Genomic DNA, 26117 nt, shown 5'->3' on the forward strand with positions numbered 1-26117 from the left:
ATGAAAATCGTTGCGCTGCGTCGTTCAAAGGCGCTGCCGTTGCTAGGCTGCAGTGCACGCCGGGAGATGAGCGGTTAATTTTAAATGGGCGCGCTGTAGACTCATGTCCACAGTGCCGTTGGCACGGACGCTGCCGGTGATGACCTGAATTCCACTTCCCTTGCTTAATGCCAGGAAATGAGTGGCTGATTTCAAAGTTGCCCAGAAATATTGCGTGACAGCAGACACGCCGGTGGAAGTGAATCTGGGGGATTTCAGGTAAGACCGAACAAAGGGTGCCTGGTCGACCTCTTCGATTTGCTTGAACTTTTTTATAACATTGCCTAATTATTCTAACGCCCAGATTCACCAACCTTTTCTCTGGAAAAAAATGTTTCCTAACTGTAAAAATTTTTCGAACCCAGCATGGTAGGCCCCCGCCCCTAAATGCCCGTGCGCCTTGGACAACTTTAACTACGTGTATTTACGAAAATATTCACGAGGAGCAATGCGTCAATTTTATGCTCAATTTACGCCTAACCTACATTTCTCTAAAAAGTTTCGTTGTTGACAAGAATATAAATATTTCGCAATAAAATGTCAAATTCGGCTCGCAGCTCAAGTTTTTTCGAACTTACAGCCTAAATATTACAAAAAGTACTTAAGTTGCAACCTTCCCACTTTAATGAAGTGTGCTCCTTACATTCTTGAACAAACACGCTGAATATTATAATTGTATAAAATACGGTTAAGTTCAAATGGGAACGTAAGTTTGAAAAAAACAACAACTTAAAAACAGATTTCAGACACTAATATAAAAAAGAACCTCTTCGATTTTGTTGAACTTCTCTCCCGACGTAGGCTATTACATGGGCTTGCATTATCATCAAAAACATGTTCCATCATTTGGTTCCTGGAGCGCGTACAGCGCGAGAGAGGAACCCTATCCGCCCGGCTCTCCACGCCGAACTATAATGATAGCGACTTCCCTCAGATTTGTATAAATTATGTATGTTTTTTACAGAAGGCAAATGGACTCTCCACAGATAAAGTAATGACGAATGGAACAGAAAAAAAATAGCATTTTTATTGTTCCCATTGGCACAATACACATGCTCGAGTGCGTTGCGGAACTTCAGCCCAGGCAGGCTTCTTAGAACTAGATTTTTGAATGCTTTTCATCGTCAGTTTCAGCTCTACAGCATGGGATGATTGGATCATGACTTCTCTATTGCATCCTCATTTGCGACTTCAAAGGCTCTACAATAGCGGTGGTCAATAATCGGTTAACCCAACCTGTTCACCACCTTTCTCGGTCCCAAGTCCACGCTGATAACATGTTCTATTCGCATGCTTTGTAAAGGTAACTTTGTAGTCTGTTTTAAGGCCTAGGAGGCAGAGGAAAACTTAGGGCTTGTAAATTCTTGTGAAATAGAAGCAACAGAAATGCGTGTTGCTACTCCAGATTTATTTCCCCGCACACATGGTCCATGTCTACACGGGGATTTAACATAAAGGGCGAAGCCATTATGGAACATCCATCCACCACAGTCAAGTGCCGGCATATGGTCAAAGTGTACAAGCTTCCGCACAACCTTTTTTTCTCGGTTCAAAGCTATGACTTTAAGACGCAACGCATGCGATATTGTCCTTGGGAAATTAGCATGTTTGAATAGTAATACAATAACGGCTGTCGCATCGTGTCACCATTTGGTAATCGTCTAGGAATTTTTCAGTTTCGCGAGTATGGACATATTTGCCGCATTACCAGCCTATATGCTTCCCAATGAGACGCCGGAAGGATACCACCTCACTGTTTACCACAACATAGCAGGTAGTGCTCACATTTGATCATGTTGCAGACCTGAGGTGGGAGAGTTATAAGTGGTATTAGGATATATCTGCGGTTATTAATGCAAGTACTCCCCGCGGTTAAGGTGCTGTGCTGCTAAATACGAGCTTTCCAGGTGAATACAAAACTACCGTTAACCGAGCGAAGATGAGCAGCGAATATGATATATGCGCCGAACAATGCAAGCAATGTAAAGATTTGGAAGTCTTAATGAAGCGCAACTATAAATTGCTTTTGACTGAATGTGAACAGCTCCATAGGTGTCGGCAGGGGGCTGCAAAAGGGGCACTTGCCCCGTCCCGGGCCCTCTCTCTCTCCCTCCGCGATGCGATGCAACGCGTTTTCCTCCTCCAGACAAAGATCCTTCTTACGCGAATGGGCTGCTCGGCTGCCGTGTAAGACGGTGGCCATAAAGCTTGCCGTGCATCCGATCTTTCAGTCCTCAGTCCTGCGCGCGACAGTAATAAGGATGGCATGATGATCGACTTCATGTCGAGTCAAAAGACCTGAATGATAAGTATGGCTCATTTCGGGCGTGCCATATATAGCATGTGTGTTGATGGGCTTTTGCAAGCCCAGAAATACACTTCGCAAATTGCTTTAGCGGCAATCACGCACCGATACGACAGCCGAAGATATTTAACACTACAGGCATATGGACACTCCGTATGCAAAGTGTTGGCTTTTTCAGTGACGCAAATGTCATAAAACTTTCGTGTAAAAGGCGCCTTATAATGCGCCTGTAATGTGCCTCTATAATTAGTGTAACATGCGCCTGTGTCATGGGCGTTTTCCGCCGCGGTGGTTCAGTGGCTAAGGCGTTGCGCTGGTGAGCATGAGGTCGCGGGTTTGATTCCCGGCCGCGGTGGCCGCTTTTCTGATGGAGGCGAAAAGCAAGAACGCACGTGTTTACGATATTTAGGCGCATGTTAAAGATCCCCAGGTGGTCAAAATTAATCCGGAGCCCTCCACTACGGCGCGCCTCATTGCCTGCGCTGCGTCGGTGCGTTAAACCCATACAATCAATCAATAATGGGCGTTTTCGAGGTGCACGCTGGGGTCTCTTCGCGCACATTACTTTGCTCACCCTTTCACTCCTTTGTTCCACTGTCCCGCATTTGTGGGGACTTGCGCATATGTCGCATATGCGCATATGTGGGGACTTGCGCTTACTGTCGCTGTTGAAAGACAGTCAGCCGGCCGCACCGCAAGCCTAATTCGGCGTACGTGACCGGAGCGCTTGACGAGGGAGATACGCACGTTTTCGCTCAGCAATTTGTGTGGCGCCTATGGCAGTAGGAACGCACAACACAGAGTAAAACGAAAACGACCGGACTCAAGTAGGTCGTATAAAGGTCAGCAGCAGCGATGAGGCACGGACCGGTGCCTGTGCAAGTGCGGCGAATGTGCACGCGGTCACTCGATCGGCTGATTTAATCTATTGTTTCTTTTTGTGCCTCATGCCTGAAATAAGGCTATAAAAATTTATACACTGGAAAATTACGTTCCTGGGAAATTGCGCGCGATATTGTTACTTCATCCGTCACGTGATTTTGGATGATTCAGTAGCAAGTGTTCATGAAATCTGTGCGGAAATGACGGTGGCAGTGCACTGGAGCCGGCTTTGGAAGTATCCCTGACAATAATATATATCTGTTTTTATAGCGCAATGTAAAAAAAAAATGTGTACGATATTGTTGCTTTAAAAAGCTGTGCTGATGTCGCAACCAAAAACAAAATCTCATCCCAAGTTTCAATGATTCATTCAGCAAATGTTGACAGGAGTACGGCTGGATTTGCTGTAAACAAAGACTATAACTACAGGGGGTGACGGAGAGAGAGCAGCTTATGGCCTTAGACGGAGCAAATGAACCACAATGGCAGAGTAACTCTCCCCCCCCCCATTCAGTAGATCCTCTCACCACTATAACGCTAAGAATTTCCTATTATATTTGAATTGCCAATGCTACATTATGTGAGCCCCTTGTACTTTGTGTATGTAGTTGTGTATGCATTGTAGAATATTTCAATTTTTATTTTATTTATCATGAAAATTATCATGTTCTAGTACGAGATGTATATATTATGTAGTGTATATGGCTTTTGTTTAAAGTGAAAAGTTGACGTCAGTCATTTTTACTGATCGCTTTCAAGTTGACGGGATCAGCGTTCTTTGCATTTCTACATTGTGCCCACCTCTGCAATGGTCTCACTAGACATTGGCTGTATTTTGTATTCTAAATAAATAAATAAGAAATTAATAAATAACAATTTTGTTTGTGTTCATAACGCTGCTGTCAAGACGCCTTGGAAAACCCTTTACAATGATATTGTTGATGTTGTCTTCCCTGTGCCCTTGTACAGAGCTATGCACCGTGGAGGGCCCGGCCAGGATGTGCTGAAACGGGTTAAAATAATGCAAGTACAGCCAGGGGTGACGTCTTTTTTCTTTCGGCTACGCACGGGAACATTATTAGTCCGGACTTGCATGGAAGAAAGGGGGCTTTTTGTGCCATGGGGGGCAGATTGTTTTAGCTGCAAATCGCGGGAGACGATTGACCATGTTTTTTGCATTGTTGGGAGGGGGTATGTTTTTGGGATGTTCTACAGAGGACACTTTGCAGAGACTTCCCGCTACACCCTCATGGCATAAGGTATCTCTCCGCAGACAAAGAGGATGGAATGCCGTATGACAAAGTCATGGCGCTGGGCCTCCACGGCATATGGCGCTCACGCACAGCAAGGCTGTACAGAGACGTCGATGCCCGTTCTGCAAAGCAGTATTTCAGAGAAAGTGTAGGTCGTTTTTTGGAAGTTATTACATCTCAAGAGATCTCGCCTGTGTGGCTGCCAAATATAGAGCAGCTTACGTCATTCAAGAAATTTTAAAGGACACCACTAGCCCTCAGCCGGGTGCAAAACTGTATTCACGCCTTGCGCCTTGTCCCTGCGCGCATGACTTTTTTAAATGCAGAGCATTTCAGTAACTCACGATGTCACCCGCGTTGACGTCCGTAGTCGTAGTCCGCACGCTCACTGCGCATGCGCGTCGAGTCGAGGCGATAGCGAACACTCTCTCGCGAGGGGCATTGGATTGGATTCGAACACTCTCTCGCGAGGGGCATTGGATTGGATTGGCTTGGCTTGGCTTGGCTTGGCTTGGATTGGATTGGATTGGATTGGATTGGATTTGGATTGGATTGGATTAAAGTGGATTGTGTTGGATTGTGTTGCGTCATAGCCGCGGCACGTTGCGTCATAGCCGCGGCAGACGCGCTGGGGCCGGCGCATGTGCAGTACTCTCTCTTCCGCGGTTTCCTCTCCTTCGGGCGCGCTGCGCATATAACCGGTGTGCCGTTCTCCGGCGAAGCAACATCCGCGCTTGGCTCAAACACATAGAGTCCACGCCGCTTTACAAGTACGCCAACGTCGTCGACTGGGACCGGCTTACGCAGTCCCCTCAACGTATATAGCGGCGGAGCGCGCGTTCGGAATTCAGTCAAAGGCGTCTTTGCTTGGCTTTCGCTTGACGTGACGCTTTGCTTGACTCGAGTAGATGCGATGCATTTACTCGAGTTCCCCCCGTGGGAAGATGCGGGCGGCTTTTTAGTCAAATCCTATGTTGGGCTTCGTCATTCGCCGAATTTGAACACCTGGTCACTTCAATTGCGCACTCTGAAGCACTGCGGTAAAGACGACCTGCGGGGACTTCTAATTGATTGTGGAAGGCCAAAATTACGCAACATCTCTGCTGAACCCACTCAGGCCTTGGGCGAAATTCCCCGCGGCGCACAAGTCTGTTTGCCTGCTTTGAAGGCGAAATAAATTACTCTAGGCTGATATTCATGAAAGACTTATGCTGCTACATCCGGCTCGCGTTCCTCTCTTCGCTTTCGCTTAGTCGCCCTTTGGCCCTAATTACTTCGACAGGCGGTCTGGCGCGACACTTGAAGTCACAGATTCCCCAGAACTAGTGTTCTTGGTGGCTGACATGCACCCGTGTCCGTTCACCCGTGGCGCGATATGACGCCAGCACCGCACGCATCATTAGGAGAAGACAGCGCGGTTTACACACGGACACAAGGAAGAGTACTTGACACACACGAGCGCTGATCATGTTAAATCATGTTAAACCAACCTAATAATGTTAAACCAACACGCCCAGATAGGCACGCATCAGGCCAACTCTTCTTCCGCCAAGTCAAAGTGTTGAGGCAGCGCGGTGGTAACGCGCACGGCTCCTCTCTGTTCAACTCACATACGACCTCAGATGTGTTGTTTATTTACTCTTTACAGTGGAAGCCATATTGTGCACCGGTCAACAACAACAGTGACAACAACCACACCTGTTTCTCGCGCAATGAGGCGGTTATGACTTTCTCTTAAAAAGGTGCGCTGCACCCCGCTACCGGCTTAAAAAGACACGGCAACCCTTGTTTCAACGTTTTTCTAAATGTTAAATGCTTTCAGAACGTACTCAACAAACACATCCAGTACTTAGAATAGGAGGTCAAGCTACCCTAACCAAAAATTGCTGCTCTATGCTCATCAGATAACTGAGAAATTGGCTCAAAATAATTTTCTCTCTTTCCCGGTTATGGCGTTCTTCGAGCGCTCGAATGACGTCATTGCAGCAATGCAGGAGCTATTGGCCAGCTTCCTTTCAGTTGCAGCATTCGGTAGCCACTTAAAAAAAAAAAATCGCCCCAAAAGCAAAGCAGAAACGGTAGACGGATCTGCTGCAGCGAGCAAATGACGCAGTGACGCTCCGTGCTGACGATAACTATAGCTTTCGGAGTGCTTCCAGACGCGAAGAAAAGGGTGGAAGTGTTTACCGGAAATGTTGCAGAGTCCCTTTAACCGGAAGGTAGATGCTGTCGAAAGCTGTCCTTCAACAGCGCGAGCCGGGAAAACGCTGTGCGTGGTCAATGCTGACGGCGGCCAGTGAAGACAGAAAACTGACAGAGCGGCCGATAACAACTGATTTACCTGCACGAGGAGAGAGCGCGAAGTCAGAATCTCAGGGCGTGCAAAACCGTCCAGTTAGGCGCGGCTCCCTCACAGGAGTGAGAATCAACGGCGATCACTTGAAAGCGAGAGCCTGGGAGCGACACGCAAGCATGTCACTTGAGTTGGGTGCTCGGCTCAGTGTCGTGCCGGCAGCTAGTGTACGACCGGGCTCGGGCGAGGCGAGCGCCAGCAAAAGTTACGTCCCACCCACGGGGCCCACGGACCGCAGCGCGTTGGTCAATTCGAGGACCCCGAAACAGAGAAGGTTCACTACGGAAGTGGCCTTAGCACCCCGCCTCTCTGTGTGTCGAGGGAAAGGGGGTTCGTACGTCATATCCCCACAAAGTATAAAGGTTTACTTGAGTAAACGAACAGATGGTGTAGTCGTTCCTTCGGGAGGGGCTTGATTAGCCCAGGAAGGTTTGATCCATCGCAGCCCAGTGACCCCTGTCCACAAGTTGATGTTGGCCTTCAGGGCGTGTGCTGCTCAGCTTGTCCTCCCACTGCTCTGAGGTGAAGTTGTGAGAAGGTTGGAAAATGGTGATTGGCAGCCCTTCCATGCGATGTGTAGGGCGCGCTTGGCGCTGCGAAGTGTTTGCGGGTGTATATGTATAACTAGTGGAATTTAGAACGCACTGCGGTAATTAACGTACGATGGGGATGGGTATACGTTTGGAGTTGTTTGTAGCTCACGCCATCTTGGAACACGCCGTCTTGGAGAGAATGGAACATGTGCCTCACTTGTAACACGAATAACACAGCCGGGGGCTGCCACACGGTAAAAACAAAACGCAAAAGTAAACAAACACAATTCATGTTTCGCGGTAGTATGTTGTGAGGGTATGAACCGGTCCAGTCTGAACGGACAAGAATGCATATGTATCTTCATGGAATGGGGTAGGTGGGGACCTCTGGGCTTTTATCTGTTGAAGGGAATGAACGGTGGGTGTGCGCTCGAGCAGGAAGCAGTGTGCGCCGCCTCGTTCCCTTCCAGGGATGCGTGGGCCGTGGTACAGACACAGGGAAGTTTTGGGAGGTACTTGGGAGTAAGAACGATGCGCATGACGAGACCTGAGGCGCCTCCGCTTTGGTACTTGCGGCAAAAGGTTGTGGAAATCAGAGATTATAGCGAGCTTTTCAAGCCTACGATAACAGTGAGAAGAATGGCAGTTTCTTTTGCACAGTCCGTGTCTACTAGTGGGATGGTATCGGGTATAAGTTCGTTTACATGGTTATTGAGTACGCTGAGGGCGATCGCTAATTGTTGTAGGTACTTCGCTGCATATGTGTATGGTACTTCTAGTTTCCGGTTGCCTGATGATTTCCTAAGAGTAGCGACTCAGGCTGCCCTGCGGTTTGTGTTGTCTGTTAAGTGCATGTTGTGGGAGTGTGATCCACTGTGACGTGTTTGAGAAGGACGAAAGAAATTCGATGTCAACTGTGGTCAGTTTCTTGTATGCCACAATCAATGAACGCACAGTTTGCGGCGGCTGGTTGTCGTGAGTTTTTGGTGTCCTGATTTCACCGGTCTCGCGAGCATAATTATGGGACTTGCAAACATGTTCTGTGCAGGCCGAGTTGGCGGAGTTTTATACGCGAGGAACATATTGGCGAACCTCAGAAGGTTTTTTTCGGTCCATTTTTTGCCGCCGCCCTTCCTACTTACGGTCGTTTTCAGCTCCCGTTGAAAAAGCATTTCTGCCATAACGAACAGCGGGAACAGAAAGTGGATACAGAAAGAATATATGCAGGTTGAACATAGGTATGAAAATAAATATTACAGCGTTCTTTCAATAAAAAAAATCCCGAGATCGATTCATAATATATATTAATTGAAAAACTTAATTTAAATTGGGCGTTGCGAGCATGGGAGATAAAAGCACAACAGAATGTAAAACATGAAAAAAAAAAAAAACTGCGTCCCGCATTTGTGAGTGGTGAGAAACACAATACAAAACGCACATGAATAGAAGCCGTGTGGTGCTGTCGGCTCTATATAGTGGCGCCAACTGCGTTCGGCTTTAAACTTCATAGATCTGGTCAACTAATGCTAACCCCATGACAGGAGCTGTGGTTGAGGCCGAGGCTACGTGAACCATGCCGCTACTGATAGTGATCGCCGCGCACAGTTCGTTAGTTTGGGTAGCTATATGATCGTTCCTGCGTTTTACTATATTTACTTGCCCATGCGTCCTCATTCGCTTGGCCCAAAGACGCCTCAACGTTAGCTAGAGCTTGTGGGAACGAATTTGCAGTGCTCATACCGCACATATTTTTGCATGGTGGAACAAAACTGATGATTCCTCAAAGCAAGCGTCTTTATGCGATTGACCGATTATTTCCTCAGGTATCCCCTCAGAAACCCTTGCTGGGATCTCTTCTAGTTCTTTTTCTGGGGATCTTTTCGCTCTAACCTTAGCATATTTTTTCCCAACCTTCTGCATAAACATGTTAAGTTTGTCGTGCTCGCTGTTCTTGAAGACGACTTATGGGGTGCTGTTGTAACTTTGTTTAGTGATTAGTGCTTGAGTTAATAAGGCGGTGCCTTGTTCTTTGAGGCCGTGATGTCGGTTGCTTACACACCACATGAAGTGTGTGACTCGGAGCACCATCTCTTGCAATTTTTGCGTAGTTGACATGCTTTTCCCGCCTTCCTGCAGTTTTAGAATTCGGTGGGCGGACTCACTGGGTATGTGGGTATAGAGACGTTATTGACGGAGCCTCGCGTCTTCGGTAGGAGCTTGCGAGCGGCATTTGGTGCGCTTATTGGGGAGCAGTAGTTCCAATTTGTCGGCGGCCGACGGTAATCCGCGGGAACGGAGGTATTGTTTTGTGATGTGCATTGCCGTCTGTAAGGCGTCTTGTGGCTCACCCGCGAAGCCCATACATGTCCAGATGGTGTGTCACCTGCGTTTAATACCGGATTGATGCTCGGTACATTGTTTAAAAATAACGGGAGGCCTCGCAATGTTAGGCTGCATAGCATCGGTGAAATAACCGATCCTTAGGGGGCAAACGTTTGGTGGTGTTGGAATTTTTTCAGGTGCGAAGGTAACGCAGGTTTTGGACATCATTGTATGCTTCTGCTCCGCAATGGGTTGAGTTCAAATTGTAGAGTTTTGCGTCGTGTGTAACGTTATCAATTACCCCCTTGACGTCCAGTGTGAAGATGTCGCTTATGTAACGGTTGCTCAGCTTGCACCGATCGTATTCCTTTAATTTGGATTTTGTCTTCCGCGGAGTGATGTGACGGAAAGCCTACACGGTGCGAGCTACTTGTTCTTCTTCAGGTATGGATATTGCCGCGAACCGTGCATTGTGCTTGTTTGTTTATGTTTACTTTTTATTGCCCGGCCGCGCCCGGCTGTGTTATCTGTGTTCCAAGCGAAGCGCGTGTTCCATTCTTACGCCGCACGGGTTTTCTCATTCTGATAAGGAGAGCGTTTCGCCCTAACGTCACTAGCCTAGAATAATCCTCTTTGATCTGATTTGATTGATTTGATTGTAGGGTTTAACGCGCCGACGCAACGCAGGCGATGAGGCGCGCCGTAGTGGAGGGCTCCGGATTAATTTTGACCACCTGGGGATCTATAACGTGCGCCGAAATCTCGTACACACGGGCGCTCTTGGATCTCCAATATTCTTGATGCAAATCGACGGTTCGGGAAACACTCGCGCCGAAAGATAAAACCTGCAGAGAGAAGACGCCGTGGTGTTTGAATTACCGACGTTTGCCTCCGCACGTCACATTGTTGAGTGCTGCTTCGCCGCCTGTGTATCCTTTGAGTTGTTAGGGGAGCACAAGTTCGCTCCAATAAATTTGTTTTCCTTGAAGACAACGGCGTCGTCTTTGGCTTCGTGACAATATTGCCTATCGTGAACGGGCTCCTACAGGTTGACCTTGCCGGGCGTTCGGCACATGGGTCGTAGGTTGTGAAGACGGATGGGTTTATCCGGTTTGGCTGATAGTGTGATGTCTGTACGCTTGAATAGGGTCAATAATTGCCTCATTTCTAGCTCTAGTCTATGTCTTAGGAGGCTTTCCAGTGATCAAGGGTAAGGAAATTTGTGTTATTGGGGGTTCGTCTGCTGTGGAGGTAACGATTTTTGGTTCACTGAAAGGGGCGTGGAGGCGCTGTGGGCGTCGTGTATTTCTGCGATAGATATGAATATGAGGAGTGAGGAGCCAGTGTGTTGGGCAATCAGTTCGTCGAACAGCTGTTGATTCGTGCCGTGGCATATGTCGATGAGGCGGTGTATCTGGTGTCCGGTGGTCGTTTTACTTTCACTGAGCCCGAGAAACGCCCTGATTATCGCCCAAGTAAGACAATTGCGTGGGCGACTTGTAGTTGATCACAAACCTGATTTCATTTCTGTACAATGATTTTATCGGCGTAGGTTTCGACTTGATTTGAGATTTACGCTAGGCGTAATGTCAAGTTGCTATTATGTCTACGCTTTTCCATCAGATATTCATGCTCGGCAGCACCTCCAGTGTATGAATCGGGTATCTATCGCTAGTCTGTCAGTCGTGAGCTAGATTGTTTTAGTATGTTTGCTGGCGTATTATACGGGTTCTTTAGTCCAGTTTTCAGTATCTATATAAGTTACCAGTAGTGTTTTCTTTCTGCGGAATACGGTTTTTTAAGTGGCCAAGGTGCTCGGCTGTCGGTGGCGTCTCACTATTATAGGGGACGTATGATAGTGGGTGCCAATGTTTTACTAATCCTTGTCCATTCCATATTTCAAATGTGGGAAAACGTGAAATCTAGCGTCGTAGGTCGGCACACACACAAACGGGAGAGACAAGGGGATTATAAAGTGATCTAATGTTCTGAAGACGCTTCATGTGAGTCAGTTCCTTTCTTCGGAATAGCACGGTACCCTGTGCTGTGTACGGGAAGTTGAAATCCTTGAGGATTAGTATTTGTGTTCATGGGCCAGTTGCTTGACCGTGTCGAGGAATCTGTCGAGGCCCGTCTGTGATTTTGAGGGGGACTGTAAATATTCCGGATTAAGAGGATGTGGAGGGTCTTGTTGCGCGGTAAGAGTTTGACCAGGGTCTTCTCTATATATGGATTGGGTGTCGTTGCGAGTTGGGTTGTTTCTTGATGAAGACAGCGGTTGAGGTACGGCCAGTGGTTATATATGAGTCAAAACCTCTCAACGTTGTGTGGTTCCTTTCTGTCCCTTGAAGTGCAATGACATCTTCGTGGTGTTGCTGACAAAAGTGAAGTAATATCCGGCGTTTGATAGTTAGGAATTTTCAAGTGCATTTCGAAATTGTTAGTGTAGAAAGGGTTTTGGTACTACTGTCTTATTGTCCATCTTCATACAGTGAATATGCTTGTGGGTGGGAGGGTTTCGTATCGGACTTGCGTTGTGTGGCTTTCGCGCCCCTTTTCGATTTCTTTTTCTGGTTCGAGGTTTGTGCTGATAGAACGCATGACTCAGTTTGTGAATTTTGTGATTTATCCCTTAAATTATTGTAAAAAGCGGTGATGCCAGCCTCCATGGTTTGATCGAGAGCGATAATACCATTGTCCATTCTTTGGTAGAGTTGATCGATGGTTTGGCCATTTTCCGCGATGCTTTTGTTGACCCAGTCTAGCTGTTATTTTACTGTCGGGTAAATTTTTTTCTTCAGCTTTGCGTTCGAGTCCTTGGTGGGGTTCTAAAATATCAGTGTGTATTACCGTATCATGAGGTTAGTTATGGTTTCTATGGATTGTTCCAATAGTTGTGGTGTGTGATGTGCAGGGCATTGAAATTGCGGTGTTGTCGGCTACAGGTTCTTTCGTCTAGACGAATTAGTGTTATGAACAGTTCGGGTTGTTGTATTCAGTTCGGGCTTAGGCATTGCGTTGAAATTCTCTCATGGCTTCGGAGTATGGAGACGTACGGGGTTGTAGTTCGTGGAGTTATGCAACCAACGCATACTGCCGGTGATGACATGGGGCAGAAACGTAAGGTATAACTAAGCACCTTGACAGAAAACTTCGTCAGCCCAAAGATTCACGGAAAGAAGCGTGACAGGGATGAGGAAAGGGATAAGAACAGAACTACTCGGGTGGAAGACATCCTCTTGAAAATTAAGCGAAAAAACGGTGCCGGGTATGTCTTATAATGAGGATCACGGAGTTCAATTACAACGGAATGATGGAAATAAACTTCGCGCCACAAGGACGGGACGAAAGAAGAGGACACACCACACAGCGCAGACTAACAAACTGTGCAGATTCTACGCACATATGTACTACTATCGCGTAGTTTGTTTGTCTGCGCTGTGTGGTGTGTCCTCTTCTTTCGTCCCGTCCTTGTAGCGCGATGTTTATTTCCATTATGTAAGACCAACTAGCCCGTCAGGATGCTTTAAAGAACGGAATGGCTACCGAGTTCTGAAGACAGCAGCAGAAATACGGGAAGACAAAGAGCTAGCTGGAGTGTTGAGGTAAAACATTGCCCATGTATCTGCGCACTTCGCTGCAAATGTCGCCGAAAGACGATAGTCTTTCGCCGCGTCTGCCGCGTACATGCCTCTATTCTCTCCCCTGTCCACCTCTCCTACTCTCTCCCTCCCTTTCGATCTCCCCACGAAGAACACGGAGAGGTTTCCTTCAGCCAATTAAATTTTCCCGCCTTCCACTGCTGTCGTCATGCACTGGCACCCTTTGTAACTGTTCGATGCACTTCCTATTCTGTGGACCTGACGACAGAATAATGTTATGGTTTATTCTGTGGTCCAGACCACAGGGTTATGTTCTCTTTTGAGCTACTGCTGAAACTGCTCCGCTCGACGGCTTTGGGTTTTGGAGCTAACGCCCCGGGTTCGAGTCCCAGCAGTTGTGTAGTTTCTTTTATTTTTCTGCTGTAACCTCTTCTCTTAAGTCAAATCTACGCATTATTTATGTAAATAAGCTGGGATTGGTATTTTTTAGGTTGTTTTAGACGATTAAGGATCAGTGTTACCGTGGTACTGTCCCCAGAATAAACCTGAACATTACCCTGCGGTAAGGTCCCTATATTAGTAGAATAATGCTTCACATTATCCTCAGTTCATGATCGTCATCATTCACTGGTCCACAGAATAGGCACTGCAACTGTTGAACTTGGAACACTTCCATGAGGTCCCGGCTCACGCGAGATTTTTTATATTTTGGGGTACAAATATTTTCAACGCGTATTCTTCATTTGCTATCTCAAATTTCAATACCCCATTTCTTTTCAATTAAAAGAACACTGCGAATACCAGTTGTGCATTGATGTTCTACCACAAATATGCCTAAAGTTTTCTTTTTGCTCAACAATGTTGACAAGTTTGAAGTGTTTCTAGATTTAGTGGTCTGGAAAGGTGTGGGCTATATAAACTTCTTTCTCAAGAATTCTTTTGACTCTTGGCTGGATACTTAAATCGAGCTACAGACAGACAGACAGACGGACAGACAGACCAAATGTTTTGGGTTTAAGTAGCCCAAGAAAGAATACCGTCTTTAAACAATGGCTGCGGCTTAGCTCAGCTAACACTGGATATGCAAAGCAAAAACTTGGTTTAGCCTGGTTAAATCTTGGTTTAGCCTGGTTAAGTCGATTTTGCGAGCCGAACGGCTCGCTGTTCCTCAGTCTCTGATAGCTTCGCGCTCTTGGCATTCCGGACCCTCTCCAGTGAAGCAGCTTGCCGGGCGATCTCCGCGGTGTGTTCAGACGCCGCTTGCCGGCGACTGCTGAAAGCTTCCCGCTCCCGCGCGACGCTGCGCTATAAGCATTTGGTGATAAGTGTGTTGTACCTAAATAATTTCCCAGGTCATGTGCCGTAGAGGTAACAAGACAGCGCATGGCCGTCGAGTGTGGTCCTGATGGGACTGAATGGACGAATAATCGCGCCGTGGCGTCGAATGGTAGAGCGAATGTAGGCCACATTAGCCGTAGTATCCCCTGTGCTGACCTGTTCTAGGAGGGCATCCTTAATGGCCTGGGCCCATGGAACGAACGCGGACTCCAGCCAGCCGTGCACCACGACGAATAACGGCTTCTTTTGTGCGAACTGCCGTCGAAATTTGAAACTGTCGTTGAGCCTGAGCCAGATGGTTTTCGGAAGGTACTTCACACTTCGGTCGTAGAGTAAAAACCGAGGCGGGAAAAATTTTGGGTCACTGGGAAACTGCGACGGCAGCGTCAATTTGTCACGCCGAGAAAAGCAACCCACGTCCTGGAAGCAAACTTGTTCGTCTGTCTTGTCCTTGCCCTGCAAATTGTAACAGAGACAACAAATGAAAGAGAGGGGGAGGAGCGATCATGCGCGTGCGCGAGAGAGACATTCTTAAAAATTTCTACGTGTGTGCATCATGACAACGTGCCTGAATGATCAATCGTTGATACGAACGGGGAAAAGTATTTAGGGAGTTAAGGAACTGAATCAAAACGGGCCTTAGCGCGGCCCAGCGATTTGATTCGAAAAATAAAAAATTGGGGGCGAATTAATTGTGTCAACGCGCAATGCCAACGGCGCTGTCACGGTGCTCCCAATTTCGCCCCGCCTTCCTGGTTTTAATGACGTGGTTAGACACCAAAGCCAAACCAGTGGACGAAATAAAACACGATTTCGCGGGGCGTATTCCTAAGGAGCGCGCAAAACAAAACACGCTTGTTTCAAATTTTCGACTGAGCATACTTTTTGTTAATAAGCCTAGTAAAATTGAAAAGGACCACAGTTTTATCCTAGCTGAGATACATGAGGCTGTCAGTTTCCATCCCGTAAAATCCCTCGTTTTCTCGCAGCGTTCGGGTATTACACAACTTTGACAACTCCACTGTAAACTACCCAATTATGAGAAAGTAAATAAAACTCGCCGTAATGTTACAGTCGTTTTAGTGGCTAGTTGTCACATAATTTATTGCGCGGTACTTCTGATAAAACAAAAAGTACAGCAGTTTTCGGTGACCGCACTCCTCCCGTAGATGCCCATGTATTGATAACAAGCGGAAATCTTGTAACGTTCCCCATTTGACTTTGAGCGAACTATTCATGACAAATAAATGAAAATCGGCGTAGTGATAGAGTCATCTTAGCGGCCAATTGTGATATAGTTTTTGGGAAAGCTTTGCTAAGACAGCCGCTACAGGCGTCTTTTTTTTTTTGGTTTACGGACGTAAGGTGCCGAGGTTACTTTCCACCCTCTCCCCGTCAGAACGCATGCGGGGTGTAAAAAAAAAAGGTGTGTGTAATGAATAAAGAGAAAGAAGAAGCAGCTTCCGGAAAACTGCCCTGTTTTAAACGATCTTTCCATTATGTCCTCGCCCCCCTCCCTTCCTCCCTGGCGCAGTGCATCTGGTGATTTTAAGTTCGGTCTCTTTACTACCACTCTTGTTATTTCATTCCTTACCTAAATAGCGGTTTTCAAGCGCTGGACTTTCCCCCTTTGTGGTCACGAGCCTTAGGGTGAAGTAAAAGAACGATCAGCGGCCTTCCGTCTATTTTTTTCTTCTCTTCGCCCGCCCCTTTTTACATTTGTTGCCCGAATCGTATGACTGTCAAGCATTTAGGGACGAAATCCCGTGCGGCAATGACTACCCTCTACGAAAGATTCCAGGGGCCTCATCTCTCGTCTACTCAGCCCCTTTCGCGCTGCGGTTGGTGGATCGATTGCGCAACGGCGTTGCTCTAGGCATCACGGGCCTGGGAGATGGTCAGCTGCAACATTCCATGCATGGAGCGCCTACAGAGCAAGCGGTCTCCGTGAATAGCTAGGAATACAAAACTGATCAATAAAGCTCGCTCCTTGTACGACACCGGAAGCGAGGACAACGCCAAGCTCATCGGGAGGCAAGCTCGCCTACGGCCAACCACGCCGAGCTCTTAAAAATAAACGAGGACCTAGAAGGCCATTTCGCAGCGAATGAACGTGATATCGAATTTCAAGAAGCAGAGAACAACGATTGGACGCCCAACACGTTGGCTGAAATTTGCTGCCAGATCGCCCGTATTGAACCAGCTGCTCAAAACACCCCAAAAAACGCCAATGGTCAGTAAAGTGATTTGGACAAAAAAGCACCGCAATGACGACTGGACCTCAACTGTCTGAGCTGGACATTCCTGCCTTTCGAGATGAGCTTCTGCTTTGGACGGGCTTTTGGTAGGAGCTTGAGTGACCATTCACACCAACAGCACTCTTACGTCCACGTCAAAATTGTATTACCGGAGCCGTTACGCGGAAGGGAAGGCTGCCGCAGCTATCGCAGGCTTACCAGTCACGGGGTAGTGCTATGCGGATGGAATAGAAATCCTCAAGCACCGGTACGGGAACGAGAAAGAATGTAGAAGTATCATCTGTCCGCGCAGAGCAATTTGCCGCAAATACTCGTGTAGGGGACTCAGGAGGCTCTACGGTGCCACCCAGCTTAACATTCCTTGCCTGAGCTAGCTTAATGTGCCAACCGTACAGCTTCTCAGCCATGCTCGTGGATACACTCCAGCACGCGCACCCAAGCCACTAAAAACGTTACGGCTGCTCAACGGGAATGCTAAATGCTAGTGAAGCGTTTAGTTACACACGCTCAGAGAAGCGACTGCACTTCGCCACAGTTCCAGTGCGAATCAGTGAGCTGATGACCACGTAGGTTCAACAGTTCGGTACTTTATTGAGCGCTGTGCAGTGAAAGGCAAGAAAGAAAAAAAACATATTCAATCGGATGAAGTGGCATCTTCTACCGGTAAAAGAGCAAAGGCAGACCGTACACACGATTACACGTTCGTTTTTTGGGGAGTGTTCTGACACAATGGAATAAATTGAGTGCCACAGTGAGTTTTTTCACGCGAGAAGCAAGCTCGGCGAGTGAAACGACTCATCTTCAGAAACTCCCTTGTCCTCACGAAAGCCCGCCACAACGGAAGACTTGAATGTAGCCGAGAGAAATACCAACGAATGCCTCTGCCTCAAGTACGAGAGCAAAAGCTGCGGAAGGAGCTGATTTGGAAGGTCTTCATTCGCACAAGTTTGTCTCACCGGAAAAGTTGGCTAAGAAGGCAGCTGCAAACGTGGTCAAGCTTAATGACGGCGCCGACGTTAACGTATGGAACGTGGATGATTGGTGCACCAGAGGGGGGTGGTTATACACTACATGTTTTGGAGATGAAACCTGCGTCTTCCCAGGGGACAGGATGTAGGAAAAGAGCTTTTGGAAATTATGCCTCAATTTTCCTTGAAGGGGGGGAGGGATAGTAAAAGAGGTTCAGTTAATAAAGAGATAGACAAAAAGGAGAAGCTCCCGCAGCGATCGGCCACCTCTCGTCTCTCTTCCCTCTGCCCGACCTCTTTTTACACGGGCATGCATACAACAGGCGCTAGAGGTGAAGGGCTTTGCTGTAAAAATGGGTTTGCTCTTTGTTATTATCAAAACTCAGGCATGGTGTTTTTCACTGTGTGATATAACAGCGCGCACAATGTTTTTACTCAAATCGCGTGCTCGGCCACAAAATACGTCAAATTCGTTTCCTGGGGCGCAGGGATGGGTAAGTCAGTCGCATTGTGGCCACGCATATCTACAAATTTTTTTCCGAATGTACGGAGCAGCCCACATAAAGGAAGCCTGATTAAATTCTTGTACGTTCGCACATGTCATTCATAGCTGCATTTTTGTGAAGCACGTGACGCATTTAGACGGAAGAATATCAATTCAATGCAAATAGCCTATAAACATCTCTCACAGAACTCACTTGGGACTGTTCGAAAATTCTTGCTTACGCCGTTCAATGACGTCAATTCAGTGTATAGGGTCCCTCATTTCCGTATAAAACTTGATAATAGCCGATATCCCTCCCTCCACCTCCAGGAATGGACATTTAGATAAATCGAATGAACCTTGTGTCGCCGGGAAAATTTCCACTAACGAGAAATGGGAGGATCGCACGGGTAGGTTGGAATCGACGTAAAGCGAAACTTTCATCATGGCACACCTATAGGTAGCAATAAACTTGCGAGTGGCATTTTTAGTCTTATTGTGCTTTGCGTAGTTGTTGATTTTACAGAATGGGGAGCCGTGGCGAGCTTGTCGAGAAATATGAGACGTAACGAGAAACGTTCAACGTCGTCTCAGTCACCCTACCCGCACCAGCTGTTCTTGAAGTGGGTTCTTGAAGTGTACGCCTACTATCGCAAGGTGGAATGGCCTTGAAATTTTTAGAAGCCGCTGCACAGTTAAGAAGAATCTGGAAGAGTTTACGATACCGGAAGCACCCTGTTACAGGTCACCGATCGCCCTTTGTGCTACCGACACGGCTGTCGAAGAGAAGGCAATAGGGCTAGTGCGCTGCTACTTGAGCGGCACAGGTAGCGCCTCCTGGCAGCCGCGGTGGCATATTTTGCTCGTAGTACGGGGCCGGCGCGGTCAGCCGCCCCCAGCGGCGGAGGTATCACAGAACGGCGCCTTTACGGGCGAAAAAATAAGCAATTCTGCCTACTTTTATGTTTGCCGATGGCTCAACAGTTACGAAAATAAGTCTGGGACATCACTTAAGAATAAATTATGTTGGTTTTTATGCGAATGTTGTTAAGGAGAACGCAGGCTGCGCTCCGAGAAGCCATCTGATCACCGCAGCGCTTGGTTCCAGTATTCCTTCGTCAACAGCGTCTGTCGGAGCATATGTTGGCTCTACAGTTTTGTGGCTGCCCACGCACGCAGGAACGTCAGAAAAAACAAATTTCACATCACGAATTTGTGCGGGCACCTTTTTCGGGTGACGTGAACACTAATTTCGATGTTCGACAGTTTCAATAGCGCTTGTCGTGCTAACATTTAAATAAGCGTTTTATTTGCTGCTGTGTGTCCTGCGTTGGACGCACAGATGGCTTATCCCACGCACACGGCAACTGCGTGGACAATTTCTGCTCGGCTATCGTGGCTACTGTTGTAAAATCGCCGTCACCGTGTGTTAGCCCCAGCCGCGGCAGACAGCCTTCCAGCAGCTTCCTCGAAAGGAAAAAAAAACGCTTTGGGTTTGCCGAAGAGCACAGAAACGAAACAATGGATTATGTACGTGAAATATCAACAAAAATCGAGAAATTTAGAGAGAATTGTACGTGTGTATGGATCCTATGCCGCTTCTGTTTAACTTGAGGCTTTTAATAGCGGTCAGATTAGTGCTTGTCTGATTTTTTCGTAATTTTGTTTGCTTTTCTGGTTTATGTTATTCTGGAATCAATAAACAGGTGAGTGCGGTGGATTGGTTTTCTTTTTGTTCCATTAGTTCATTTCTAGCTCTATTGGTATTTTTAGTTTTTCTTATACAAATAACATACATTTAAGTAATTATGCGACAAATGTTTTAATAATTATGCCCTTTTGTGCGAATGCAAGGCGTTTGGGGTTTGGTGCGTATTAATATTTTTTTTTTGTTATTCGGGTCGCATTTCTGGGTTCTTTATAATTTTGTTTTATTAATCGTGTGATTGTTGTGAATAGGCAGACTTCTCCATATAGCAAGTTTATTTTTATTCTTTTTTCCTGTGTTTTTTTAACTTCACTCGACAAATTGTCTACAGTTACACTATTACGACGCGTTAACGTCGATCTCCCATTGTGCGTTATGGTGCAAATGCCAGGCATTACAAAGATTGGGCTCTGGGGTATTACCAAAAAATGCTGACGGATTAAATTTACATTCCATATTTTTTTGCTTACTCCCAGCCTCACTTGCATTTTAAACTATTCATTTGAATTACACCAAGTTCCAGGGCTATATATAGGGCCCTGTTTCGGCCTGAATTTCTGCGTTGATGCCGAAGACATGGTTGCTGGCGTCTGGTTTCTTTTTTTTTTTTTTTCGCAGGTGAAGTAGCCTTTATTTTTTAGTATTTCTCAGGGCTTTCTATTTATTCGAAGCCGCAGAACAGTTCACGCACGGCTCGATTCGCGTAGTCACGCTGGCCCTGCGCACGGGATACGCGGACCGGCGAAGCACGGTACGAGCAAAAGATGCGGCGCGGATCGACAGGGGGCGCCGCTGGTTCAAATTCAGTGGCGCCACCATACCAGCGCACGAGGCCTATAGCAAACAATCACGGCGGGCAAATACTCGACCAAGGCTAAGTTTGTCTAATTATTCCTTTTTTTACCAGGAGAAACTTCAACACCATACGTAGGAAGCAGTATGTCGGTGGATGCAGATGGTTCAGTGCTGCACCCTTGACAGCTTTCTTTGCATGACTTTGAATTAAAAATGTGGCTGGCTTTTTAAAAAATTTCACGAGAATCGGCGCACTTAATGCAGCATGGTTTTCTCGCTCTGACACCTTTACACAACCTAGAGCCCCCGCAGGAGCCAGCTCTCTTTGACAAAAAAAAAAAAAAAAGTGGTCGGGCATCTGCTTACTTCGCTGCAAATGTCGTCGAAAGACGATAGACTTGTGCCATTCCTGCCGCGTAAATGCCTCTCTATTGTCCCTCACCCACCTCTCACGCTGTTTCCTCCCGTCTCGCCCCTCCTGAGATAAACAAGGTGGACGTTTGCTCAAGTAAATTCAATCTTCCCGCGTTCGCTCTACTCGCGCGCCATTTATTGAAACCTTTTGTGACTAGTGGACTTGGAATGCCGTCTCGAGGCCTTGGCTGTATGCCGCGAGCTCTTTTTGTATTTTTTGGTCAAAGCATTGTTTTTACGCGTTTTTTATATCGCAAAAATCTAGCTCACAGCTATTTTTAATTAAGAGAACAATGCGAGTACAAGTTATTGATGTTTTGCCTCAAATAGCCCGATGTTTTCGCTTTTCCCAGCAAATTAGAGAAGTACAAAGTACGGTAGCAGATTTAATAGTTCGGAAATGTTTTACCGATATAACTTTCTTGTTCAAAAGTTTAACTTTTGGCCTGGTGGCTGAATCGAGGGACATACAGACAGACGGACAGGCGAAAGTTTTCGGGTTTAAGTATTCCAAGAAAGACTATCGTCTTTAAAAACTCGTAAACCAACCTTTTGAGGGCCAATTCTTCCTTTCACTGTTGCCGGTGGGTCATCCGATACCGTCGACTGCGTTTCTTCGAGTACGTAGCTCTCGCAGTGTAGTGTAAGCAGCAGAGCTTCGGTTATGTGGGTGTCGGCGAGGTAAGGCAAGGTTAGTACTAGGCGATGTACATAAGGAAGGGCGAGGAGGATCAGCATAATTGAATTACAGGTACATTGTATTCATGTTTTTTTTTAAGGGACCGCAAAGAGAAAATGCTTTTGTTCGTTCGAAAGATTGTCACTGTAGAATAACAATAACGCCATGTTTCGCGCAACTTTCAAACAGCTAAGCTGAATAATTAGGAAGAGTTGAAAGAGAGGCGACTCATCCGCCCCGCTTTCCCATGGCCCTTGTGACGTCACAGGGACTAGTTTGTGCGACTGGCGGCCGCCGACGGGAGCCAAGAAACACGATATCGCAACTGTGATGGGGTCGCTGGTTCCTCTGATTACTCCGTTTTTGGTACTTTCTCCGTGACGTCTCTGCTAAGAAGGTGCAGCGAAAAATTTTAAAGCTTGTGAGTATTTGGTGTCTTCTTTTCAAACAGCGAGCTATGATAGTCGGGTTCATCCGAAGAAAAGAAGTATGGAAGTTGTTTTAATGCTCCCTTTAACTGCCTGCCGTACCCCATGGTGAAAATTTGACATAATAGCAGCCCGCAAGAGCAAGCTTGCTGCACCGTGCAGTGCGTATCGTTTACATAAGGATATGTTCAGACTACCGACGCAAAAGCCGTATCGTGATCTATGGACGTAAAAAAAACAGCACGTCACGCAGTTCGGTTGGCTGACACGTCAAATAACGTCATTCTTTAAAGCGATTACGACAGTTGCGGCAAAAGCCCGAACCCGGCCTAACGCTTGAACAGCAGATCGGGCTTCGTGTTACTCACCGATGCAACTGCCTGTTACCAGCATGGTTTAACGCTTCCTGAAGCCTCTAGCAGGAACATGTCATGCGGGAATTCTTGCGCTAAGAAAAAAAACGAGAGAAGGAGAGTAAGACGACAGAACGATTTCCCGCAAGAAGCTATGTTTTCGAAGTAATGCTATTATAGTTGTGCCATTTGGAAGCCACCTAGTTGATAAACAGTGTGTTAACAATGACCCTAGAAAGAAGAGAGCCGCAGTAGCGTATCTCTGCAGGCTGAATTATTCTGCATTCGTTAGGTTTTTTGTCGTGAAGAAGTGCATTCTAGGCATCGTCCAGAGGCATATTTCCCCAGTCAAAGTGTAGGAATCAATTCATTCCGGCGGATCAATGACCATTTATTAGCCACAAAGCTACTAATGACGGCAAGAGATAACCAGATTGAAACATCGCTTTGCATTTGGAAGTCTGTTTCTGCGCACGTGATGTTTCATTATTATCATTATATATTATTATCATCATCATTGTTACTTGAGGGGTGAAGTCTCAGTCGAATATAGGGCCTACGGAATGACTTTCACATAAAAGAGCTGAGACCTTTCGAAACGGACACAGCGGCTTCGTGCCGTTATTCTTAAATTTTATACGCACACATGACGACCATACGCGCGAAAGCCACGCGGGGCAGTGCATGTGCATTGCATGAAAATAATGCGCATAGGCGACCAGTGCACAAAAATCAAGGGCAAACTTGTGTCCTTCTGATTTTGGCTGGTTTGTCTTTGCCCTGTATTACAACACAGTGCGCATCACATCACCCATTACCGCAAATGAATAACTCAAGAGCGATCACTTGTTCGCTCGCTCTCTCCCTTCTTCTTCCTCACTCGTTAAAGTCAGGCCTAACGTACTAAGCCTATTCAACGACGAATAGCTAGGCCTAGCGTATGGTTTGGCTAAAAAAGTTACGGGGCACCTAAGTCTGAGCTTTTTCAAATAATGTGAGAATGCGTGAACATTATTTCCTGTTGAGGTGTACAAGCACGTTTGTGTGTGGGTATGCTGAAGTCCGCCCCCCCAGGAATTGGGGAATCAACCAAGATTCTCTCGCGGCTGCTGTTATCGTCACTGGCCTATCTCACTGAGTGGGTAGGTGACAACTGTGGATTGATGAGTTCAATCGCTGCCAAATTATGAGCTGTGAGTCGGCTGTGACCTTTCTCACACTGGCTGCTGTTCCTTTCTTGAGCAGTGAGAGACACTGCTCACCAGCTGTCGACTGAAGGGCCATACCCTTCTGCTGACCCGGGAAAAGTTGTCTAGGGCAACACATAGACTCCCGGACTAGAATTCCACTCCAACTATCGCACCCACTAAAATGTTCTCTCTCTCTCTCTCGTTGTCATTCGCGAAAATCTTTGTGCGTGTGGGATTTATAGGTGGGTATACGTTGATGACGCAGCCAAATAGAAATTGGTAAATTTGCCATTAACTTTTAACGGCTACTGTCGCAGTCACTGATCTGTCCACCTCGGTTCGTAGGCAGTTAAGCCTGTATTCAGCTTCAGCATTAGGGGACTGTGACGTTGAGCCTAACGACATCGTCCTATTCAACGTCAAACGCATTATAGGTCAGGCTACAGGTACCGGTTGACGACGTCAGACCTCTAAGCGTAACCTTACTGCTAACGTCGGGGTGTTGCATACCCCCATTCTCAGCCACCTTGGAACCAATTAGTCGTTTGATTCTTCCCGCTGCTGTCACCGTCATTGGCCAATCCGCCTAAGGGGCTACGGGTTGGGCCACCGCAGCCAATTGAAATTTCGATAACAGGTTGGAGCTGCGTATCTCTCGGGGCATCGATTTTTCACAAAGTAAACAGAGTAATGCGTGAGTGATGATCAGGCTATAAAATGAGAGACGGTTTCGTAGCGCCAACTACGGAATACCGTGCGAAAGCACCATACATTTCCTTAAAAAAAGGGGAGAGGGGGGAGTGCTGTTACAGCGCACTAAGACAAGGACACAAGGAAGAAAGATGTCAAAGCACTGATTGTTTTAACTGACATCTCATTTAAGGAAGGAAAATATATATACATCGTCATAGCCAATGAAAAGGCTTACAAAGCCACCCCCAAACACACAATTATCCTCTTGCCCTTTGCCCGCTACATAGCAAAGTTCTGATAATATTTTCTTTTTCTTGAGAGCGCAACCGAAGGCACTGTAATGCATCTATCTTTATTACAATTGATTTAAAGCGCCTCTATTAATTCACGTGGGAACTTTTCAGTTTTTTTAATGACTTCACACTCTCTGAAGCTCAGAGCACAAATATAACTTTTACAGTAGGACGATAAGTGGCCTTATATACAGTCCCTCAAAAAGGTTCTTGTGTTCTCTCAGCCTATCGTTTACACACATACCCGTCTGACCGATGCGTCGCTTTCTTCTCGCAGGTAAAGTGTACAGAGTGACTGACGGCCTCCGCGCACTCGACGGACCGTTCCTTGTGCTGTTTTGCGCACGCAACGCCTTTTGTTTTTGTCTCCACAATATGCCCGTGAAAAAAGCTTCGAAAGTTCCGTCTTCGTGTCCTCGTCTGCGCTGCAGCAACGCAACCCCCTTCTCAAGATGCATTACAAACCACCTCAGCAAGCCCTCGTCTTGAACATACATTCCTACTTATAAAGCGCTGTCTAGTATACACCACCAGTGCGGGTATACGCTAATAACACGTAGTAACATGTAACATGTGTAATATGTAATTATATTTGCTAGGTTCGCGCAAAAGATTCACAGTGCGCGCATAGATTTCTTGTGGTCGACCATCCTTTTGCTGGCGTTTTGAGAAGTTGATTGATTGATCGATTGATTGATTATTTTATTAATTTATTTATCGATTGATTGAAATAATTGAGTTAATTATTCGGTTTGTAAAGCGCCGTTCAATGCACGTCTGTAGGTATTTGTTCCTGTCGGCGAGCCCGTTGTTGTTCCCGGCGCTTAAAACGACGAATCTCTCCTTTAGACATTTCCCACGCGATCTCGATCCACTTTTCACATTTATTTTGTACATGCGAACAAGAGAGTCGTCGCGCACAAGTAACTCTGGTCGCACACAAGGTGAGACGGCAGAGACACCGCGTCCAGCTAACCTACCTGATATAGACGGCAAGGCACCGGCTTCGCAAACGATAAGACCCGGGTTTGATACCTGCGTTCTTTCTTTCTTTTCACTGGCTCCCTGGAGCCTTCACGTATGCAAAGGGGAAACCCTGTTTTCTAGCTTTCAAAGATTGATGGCTGTCTTTCTGCGTTACACAAGGGCGACGCGAGAGCATGGTCAACATTGCCTGCGTCTAAATACGCATGCAAGAATAAATAAAAAAATATCACGCATGGATGG

The 26117-nt window shown here is 46.7% G+C and overlaps 1 protein-coding gene across 8 annotated transcripts in view; it reads right to left on the minus strand.

The window, feature by feature from the left end:
• The window catches only part of LOC144142313 (pancreatic lipase-related protein 2-like), a 93973-nt gene that overhangs the window by 38739 nt on the left and 29117 nt on the right, over positions 1 to 26117 (minus strand). For 4 of the 8 annotated variants that reach the window (XM_077673755.1, XM_077673744.1, XM_077673751.1 and 1 more), the window contains exons 2-4: positions 22730 to 22809; positions 21804 to 21910; positions 14784 to 15083 (exon numbers count right to left, since the gene is read on the minus strand). The exons of the other annotated variants lie outside the window; for them this stretch is intronic. In XM_077673755.1, coding sequence (XP_077529881.1) covers positions 14784 to 15083; positions 21804 to 21910; positions 22730 to 22754 — 432 coding nt within the window. In that variant the 5' untranslated portion in view covers positions 22755 to 22809. The remainder of the gene's footprint in view (positions 1 to 14783; positions 15084 to 21803; positions 21911 to 22729; positions 22810 to 26117) is intronic. 8 annotated transcript variants of the gene reach the window in all.

Source organism: Haemaphysalis longicornis, unplaced genomic scaffold (genome assembly GCF_048455015.1).
Source record: "Haemaphysalis longicornis isolate Haplotype H1 unplaced genomic scaffold, Haemaphysalis longicornis Haplotype H1 scaffold_1, whole genome shotgun sequence".
In the NCBI taxonomy this organism is placed as follows: Eukaryota; Metazoa; Arthropoda; class Arachnida; order Ixodida; family Ixodidae; genus Haemaphysalis; species Haemaphysalis longicornis.